The sequence below is a fragment of the Dipodomys ordii genome, unplaced genomic scaffold (genome assembly GCF_000151885.1).
Source record: "Dipodomys ordii isolate 6190 unplaced genomic scaffold, Dord_2.0 Scaffold7, whole genome shotgun sequence".
In the NCBI taxonomy this organism is placed as follows: domain Eukaryota; kingdom Metazoa; phylum Chordata; class Mammalia; order Rodentia; family Heteromyidae; genus Dipodomys; species Dipodomys ordii.
In genome coordinates this window covers 22,501,887-22,509,605 of record NW_012267223.1, presented here as the reverse complement: position 1 = coordinate 22,509,605, position 7,719 = coordinate 22,501,887, and the positions used below count along the sequence as shown (strand labels likewise).

At 48.7% G+C, this 7,719-nt stretch overlaps 1 protein-coding gene across 1 annotated transcript in view; it reads left to right on the top strand.

Moving 5' to 3' along the window:
- The first annotated feature begins 344 nt into the window (after nucleotides 1–344).
- Krt9 (keratin 9, type I) overlaps nucleotides 345–7,719 on the top strand; it is a 10,370-nt gene continuing 2,995 nt past the window's right edge. The window contains exons 1-10 of the mRNA XM_013037361.1: nucleotides 345–887; nucleotides 1,904–1,986; nucleotides 2,107–2,263; nucleotides 2,486–2,647; nucleotides 3,652–3,777; nucleotides 3,916–4,139; nucleotides 4,522–4,580; nucleotides 4,752–4,971; nucleotides 5,116–5,349; nucleotides 5,435–5,717. Of these exons, the coding sequence (XP_012892815.1) occupies nucleotides 345–887; nucleotides 1,904–1,986; nucleotides 2,107–2,263; nucleotides 2,486–2,647; nucleotides 3,652–3,777; nucleotides 3,916–4,139; nucleotides 4,522–4,580; nucleotides 4,752–4,971; nucleotides 5,116–5,349; nucleotides 5,435–5,717 (2,091 nt within the window). The remainder of the gene's footprint in view (nucleotides 888–1,903; nucleotides 1,987–2,106; nucleotides 2,264–2,485; nucleotides 2,648–3,651; nucleotides 3,778–3,915; nucleotides 4,140–4,521; nucleotides 4,581–4,751; nucleotides 4,972–5,115; nucleotides 5,350–5,434; nucleotides 5,718–7,719) is intronic.

Below are 7,719 nucleotides of genomic sequence, written 5' to 3'. Positions count from 1 at the left end.
GTCTCAGGCCTGCCGTCAAGGTCACCTGGTGACTAGACTGTGGGATATAGGTCAACCCCCCTTGGCAAGAGACTTGATTTATGGAGCCTTTGACAGCCTAATGTCATCAAATTATCCTACACAATGGAGAGAGGCTGGGCCCCCTGTGGGGCAGTCCAAGGGACGCAGAGCCTGGGGCTGCCTGTCTGTCCTGTATCCCAAGACCTTCGCTGAGTCTGGAGAGGAGGTGGGGTGGGTGGAAGGCTGGCACACACAGACAAGGGCACACCTAGGCGGGCCACCTTCAATGGTGGGGGTTATAAGTAGATGGCCCTGGGGACAGCAGGGTGGTTAGCAGCAGGGCCATGAGTTACAGACAATTCTCCTCGTCCTTGTGGAGCGGTGGCAGCAGCTGTGGGGGTGGCGGGGGCAGTGGGGGCAGTATGAGCTCTTCCTTCAGCCGCTTCAGCTCCACAGGGGCCCGAGGAGGAGGAGGAGGAGGAGGGTTCAGCTCTTCCAGTAGCTATGGTGGAGGCAGCTTTGGGGCCTGTGGGAGGGGAGGGGGTGGAAGTTTTGGGTCCGGCTATGGTGGAGGATTTGGTGGGGGCTTTAGTTCAGGGAGTTTAGGTAGCCGTGCTGGAGGCTTTGGTGGATCTGGGGGTCTTGGAGGAGGCTTTGGAGGTGGCGCTGGAGGCGGTAATGGTGGCATTCTGGACATCAATGAGAAGGTCACCATGCAGAATCTCAATTCCCGGCTGGCTAACTACTTGGATAAGGTACAGGCACTAGAAGAGGCCAACACTCACCTGGAGAAGCAGATCCAGGAGTGGTATCAGTCCAAGGGGCCCAGAATCTTCCAGAAGGACTACTCCCCTTACTATGATACTATTGAAGACCTTAAGGACCAGGTAGGTCCCGGGACTTTCCTAGAGCTCTCGCTCTCTTGGTCTCAGTTTCTCTGCTTTTCTACCTGTCTCTCTCTGTCTCTTTCTGTGTCTCTGTCTCTCTATGTCTCTGCCTCTGTCACTCTTTCAGTCTGCCCCTACTCCATAGGATAGTAGATTTGAAGCTAAGCCTAGACAATAGGCAGACACTTTAAACTTTCATTGGAAACAAACCCGTGTTGGCCTCCTGAAGGCTCCAAGGCTGAGGCTTTGGCCTATGTTATGTTTTTGTTTGTTTTTCAAACTCTTCTTACTTTCAGGGTATACAAGCAGAGAAGAAGCTTCGATTAATATGAGTAAGGCTGGGGCCTGGTCTTAAATTCAATCCTGCCTCTTCCTTCTTCCTTCTCTTGGGTTCCTAGAAGATGCTTATCTTCATCTTGTCATCTTCATCTTTTGGAACCAGATATATGTTTATTCAACTGATGGAGAGGATCTTGAGATCTGGGCATGGAATCCCTCCCTTTCTCCTTCTCTCCCTCCATCTATCCTTACGTCTATCTACTTGTCTATTCATTTACTCCATTCCTTTGGTGTACCAGACTTAGCCCTCAACCCCAGGAAACTCACAGTCTGGTTCTTCACCTTGTCCTCTTGCTTTTCTATCTTCATGCCTTGAATGTGATGTTTCTAGAGAGCTTCATTCAATCACCACCACCTTCCTGATGTCTTTCTTAAGTTTTCATAACCATAAACCATTTCTCCTTTTTGTATTACCTTGGATTTTATAATTGATGGTGGGCTTCTTGAAGCAGTCTCTCACGGATCTTTAAGTCCTGTAGTGTCCTCTGCAGGAGCTCTTCAAGTAGTTGCTCAATGAAAGCAACCTGTTGGAAAGCTCCTTTTGCTTCTTGAATCTCTTCCTGGATGGGTTTCTTCTCTCCTATGGTTTTATCTGGCCTCCTTCTCTTCAAGCAGTGAGTTTGGGAACAAGGAGTCATGGGTTTTCATGCCATCTTCTATTTATTTATTTATTTCAGATTCTGGACCTGACACAGCGTGGTAGCAAAACCCTCTTGGACATTGACAACACTCGAATGATGATGGATGACTTTAGGATTAAGTGAGCGTTGCCCTCTTCTCCCTCTGCTGCAGTCTGTCCTTCCTCTTCTCCGAGTGCTCTAGAGATCCCTGTAGGACCAGTCATCCTTTTGATCATGCCGTACTTCTGGCTGGCCTACAGATTTGAGATGGAGCAGACCTTGGAGCAATCGGTGGAGGCTGACATCAATGGCTTGAAGAAGGTGCTGGATACTCTGAACATGGCAAGGGCTGACCTGGAGATACAGTATGAGTCCCTACAAGAGGAACTGAAGGCCCTCAAGAAGAACCACCAGGAGGTAGGAGTCTACTACTGTGGCCTATTGGGTACAGAAGGGCACAAACAGCAGAGGCGCTATAGAGCAAAGTCCTCCTGAAGAGGACCCCAGTTGGGGTGGTGGTTGAGCCTTGATTTCTCAGCTATGTCCTTTCTTTGTACTCTGAGGGACATGTGAGCAAATTCTGAAAAGAGGGTGAGAGGGATCCTGCACCTGACCTCATGTCTCCTTCTTCTCTGGCAGGCGATGAGCCAGCTGACTGGCCAGAATGACGGGGATGTCAACGTGGAGATAAATGTTGCTCCTAGTAAAGACCTCACTCGGACTCTCAATGAGATGCGTGAGAAGTACGAGCAGATCATTGCTAGGAACCGGAAGGAGATCGAACAACAATATGAGTCCCAGGTGAGCAGCATGTGCTGCCCCTTCAAGCTCCTGTCCCTCTATCCATGTGTCCCTGCCCTCCTTGCCTTCCTTCTCCCATCCTCCCACCTGTCCACCTCTTGGTGTGGCTACATCCAACGATCTTCCCCTCACCCCTCTTCCATCACTGCACCCAGACACAACTGTAGAGTAACTTCTCAGTGCTACTTTCTTGGGGGAAAGTGCAGGCATCTCAGAGACGAGCTAAACAAGTTTGTTACCCTGAAGAAGCTCATAGTTTAGGTGGATGCCAGGAGCTCACCATTGTCATGCTAGTTACTCAGTTACTCAGGAGGCTAATGTCTGAAGATCACAGTTCAAAGCCAGCTTGAGCAGGAAAAGTCCATGAGACTCTTTATCTCTTATCTGACCACCAAAAAAAACTAGAAATTGGACCTGTGGCTCAAGCATCAGCCTTGCGTAAAAAAGGAACAGTACCCTGCTTCTGAGTTCAAGCCCTAATACTGGCACAAAACAAAACAAAAAGAAATACATAGTTCAGGGTGTGTGTGTGAACAAAACTAGAACATGAACAACTTACTATAATGTTATATTATTTAAGACTTTGTTAATTTGTGTGTGTGTGTGTGTGTGTGTGTGTGTATGAGAGAGAGAGAGAAAGAGAGAGAGAAGGGGGAGAGAGGGAGAGAAAGAAAGGGGGGAGAGAGAGAAAGAGAGAGAGAAGGGGGAGAGAGGGAGAGAAAGAAAGGGGAGAGAGAGAGAAAGAGAGAGAGAGAGAGAGAGAGAGAGAGAGAGAGAGATTGGGGACAGTATGAATGGCTTTGAAACTTTGCCAAGGAGGAGAAGGAATATATCCTGTCGTGTGACCTGGACAACTCTGCCAGTCTGAGGAACCCAGAGCTCAAAGTATCTTTGGCTAGGCTCAGCCTTGGTCTTCACAGGGAAGATCTTGGTAGGTGAGGCAGAGTCTTGTCCGTTGAAGCACCTGGCCTTGCTTGGTCCTAACTGAGCCTTTGGGTTTGCAGATGACTCAGATTGAACAAGAAGTGACAACTAGTGGCCAAGAGATGGAGAGCAACCAGAGGGAGCTGGCCCAGCTTCGTCGCAGCGCCCAGGAGCTGGAGATTGAGCTGCAGGGTCAGCTCAGCACGGTTGGTGGAGCCACTGTGGATTTTCTGCCAGGGTGGGGATGGGGCACAAAAGGCCTTGACTGGTCTCCGGGCATGGCAAGGAGAAGAATGGTTGTGTAGCATCCTCTTAAAACCTCCTTTTGCCGCCCCCACTCTTAGAAATCAGCCCTGGAAAAGGCTTTGGAAGACACCAAGAACAACTACTGTGGCCAGCTACAGCAGATCCAGGGGCAAATCAGTGAACTTGAATGCCAGCTTGCACAGATTCGGGCAGAGATAGAGTGCCAGAATCAGGAATACAGCACTCTGCTCTGCATCAAGATGAAGCTGGAGCAGGAAATTCAGACCTACCGCCGCCTCCTTGAGGGAGGCCAGGAAGACTTGTAGGTCTTTGGTGCACCATGGAGCCCCGTTGGGACTTCCTAGGCCTGTCTGTCCATCTGAAGGAGCAGCTAGAGAAGATGTTGTATGCAAGGGTCTGATGGATCCAGGACTTTATCCTGTGGTGGGATGGGTGGAAACCTAGGACATTTGAGCTCAGGAAAGGTAATGACAATAAGTGTAAGGCTGCCCAGCCCCGTGCCAGAGAGGGGAGGGTTCTCCAGCAGTAGGGCCCGCTTCCCAGCTCTGCTGCCATTGCAGCTTTTGGTCCTCTGCTTCCTAGGAAGGAAACAAGAAGATTTGTATTTGAGTCTTGACTCAGTGCAGGTTTATTCTTGTATAGTATATGAAGTTCACTCATTTTATCTCTTCTTTTTTTGGCAGTGACTCTAGTGGAGCTGGACAAAGCAGCTTTGGAAGTGGCAAAGGAAGGAGAGGAGGAAGTGGAGGCAGCCACGGAGGGGGAAGTGGAGGAAGCTATGGTGGAGGAAGTGGAGGGAGCCATGGAGGAGGAAGTGGAGGCAGCCACGGAGGAGGAAGTGGAGGCAGCTATGGTGGAGGAAGTGGAGGCAGCCACGGAGGAGGAAGTGGAGGCAGTGGGTCCAAGGGAGAAGGTGGAGGCAGCTATGGTGGAGGAAGCAGTTCTGGAGGAGGAAGTGGAGGCCAGTATGGTGGAGGAAGCAGTTCTGGAGGAGGAAGTAGAGGCCAGTATGGTGGAGGAAGCAGTTCTGGAGGAGGAAGTGGGGGCAGCTATGGAGGAGGAAGTAGTTCTGGAGGAGGAATTGGAGGCCAGTATGGAGGAGGAAGTAGTTCTGGAGGAGGAAGTGGAGGCCAGTATGGTGGAGGAAGCAGTTCTGGAGGAGGAAGAGGAAGTCAGTATGGTGGAGGAAGCAGTTCTGGAAGAGGAAGTGGAGGCCAGTATGGTGGAGGAAGCAGTTCTGGAGGAGGAAGAGGAAGTCAGTATGGTGGAGGAAGCAGTTCTGGAGGAGGAAGTGGAGGCCAGTATGGTGGAGGAAGCAGTTCTGGAGGAGGAAGTGGAGGCCAGTATGGTGGAGGAAGCAGTTCTGGAGGAGGAAGTGGGGGCAGCTATGGAGGAGGAAGCAGTTCTGGAGGAGGAAGTGGAGGCCAGTATGGTGGAGGAAGCAGTTCTGGAGGAGGAATTGGAGGCCAGTATGGTGGAGGAAGCAGTTCTGGAAGAGGAAGTGGAGGCCAGTATGGTGGAGGAAGCAGTTCTGGAAGAGGAAGTGGGGGCAGCTATGGAGGAGGAAGTAGTTCTGGAGGAGGAATTGGAGGCCAGTATAGTGGAGGAAGCAGTTCTGGAGGAGGAAGTGGAGGCCAGTATGGTGGAGGAAGCAGTTCTGGAGGAGGAATTGGAGGCCAGCATGGTGGAGGAAGCAGTTCTGGAGGAGGAATTGGAGGCCAGTATGGTGGAGGAAGCAGTTCTGGAGGAGGAATTGGAGGCCAGTATGGTGGAGGAAGCAGTTCTGGAGAAGGAAGTGGATCCATGGGAGGAGGTAGAAGGCCATCCCAGTCTCAGTCTTCTTCCTCAAAATCGGAAGACTGTGATGATCATTCACAAGGTAAGGGGTAATTCTGGGGGAAGAATCAAGTGGTTTTATTTTATCTTGCTTTTTTTTTTTTGGTAGCATTGGGGATTGAATCCAGGGCCTCATGAATGCTTAACAACCACTCTTTTGTTGTTGTTGTATATCTTTGAATTTCTTTGTGGGAAGGATACATATTCTAAGCAGAATTGGATTTTAGGAGAGATTTTAGTGAGATGCCATAGACCAGCCTTTGATGTAGGGTTGACCATTGTTTTCAACAACTTTGGATAAAGTTAGGACCAAATCTCCTCATAGGCCCAAGTCTTAGCAATAGAGGCAATTGACTGAAAATTGTGCATTGTCAGCTACATTTCCCACTATACTCTATGAGGTAGGGTCCATGGAAGGAAAATGCAGTTCAGAAAAGTAACTAATTTACTCAAGATCATACAAATCCTATGTGGAGCCCTGTGTGGCTCCACAGCCAGTACTTAATAATGTCATTGTGTTACCTGACACAACTTCCAGAGGAAGTTTATAATGAACATGCTCATCTAAATGAAAGGAACATGCAGGTATGATCCATGGGAAAAATTTCCCTTTCTACACATGGACCTTTATGAAGATTTACTGTGAAATGACAGTAAAACACTAGGTGTTTAGTTCAGAGGGCCTTGCAGTAGCTGTGAACATTCCATCTTAGGTCTTATGTCTCAAACGGTACTTCAGGGGCACGCGTATGCATCTAGGGGAGAGGTTGGCCCATGTTTTCCCTCACTGTCTAAAGACTTTACTAACACAGCCATGGGCAGGTGGGGAAGCCTGTCCTGGGAACTTCCCATGCTCAGAGATGGAAGCATCTGTCCTAGTTGTTGTAGGAGAGATGTGGAATTAGAGGAGGCCACAGGTTGGTTGAACTCCTACTAATTCCACCTCAGCTCTTTGAGTTTCTTTAGCTCTTTTAGCTTCAGATTCTGTGTGCCCAGTTTCCCCAGCTTTCTCCAAGTTCTCACTTGAAGTCCTCTCCTCCTTTTTATCTCTCTCCAGGCCACAAAATTCGGTAATAGAACTCCCGACAATTTTCATTGCCCAGCTCCAGATGAGCATCCTCCAGGTGGGCAAATCCTGGAAGGATCCTGCGCAGTGTATCCTGACATCAGAGCTAGCTGGCAATATATCCTGGTACTCATTGGGGACTGGACTGACTTGGCATTGTGTCTCTGGCCATTTATCAGCTTCTTTTCCTTCTGGGCTTTGATGACCTCTGGATTGAGAAGACCTCTCTCTCTTCTTCTGTGTGACCTGGGGTAACCTTACTCATTCCCTGATCCTGACTTCCTAATAAAGTTTTCCAGATGCAAATTAGACTTGGACTTTGACCTTTTTTGTCCTCTGAGATTAGGCAGTGTGATAGTTAATCTTGATGGTCAACTTGATTGGATTAGGAGGTACCTGGGAGGTTAGTAAAGCATACCGCTGTCTGTGAGGCTGTTTCCAGAGTGTATTTACTAAGGGGCAATACACCCCCTGAATGCAGACAACATTCACCTCATAGGGTGAGGCCCCAGGGAGGATGAAAGGGGAAAAAGAAGAAAGTCAGCTATTTGAATTTCTGTCTCTGTCTGTGTCTCTCTCTCTGCTTCCTGGCTGCCATGAGGTGAGTTGCTCTCTTCCATCACATTCTCCCTGCCTGGATGGATTGAAACCTCTGAAGACATGAGTAAAAACAGCTCTTTCCTCCTTTCAGGTTGTTGATGTCAGGTGTTCTGTCACAGTGACAAGAAAGCTAACTAGCAAGTGGGAATGGAGAACCAATGAGCAAAAAAAAGGATTGGTTAGTTTTTTTCTATCAGCCATCTTTTGTTTGTAACAAAGCCATCTATAGTTTTGTGGTTTAAAATAATCAGCCTAGCTGGGTGCTGGTAACTTATTTCTGTAATCTTAGCTTCTTAGGAGGCTGAGATCTGAGGATTATGATTCAAAGCCAGCCCAGGCAGAAAAGTCTATGAGACTTTAAAAAAAATTTTTTTTTTTT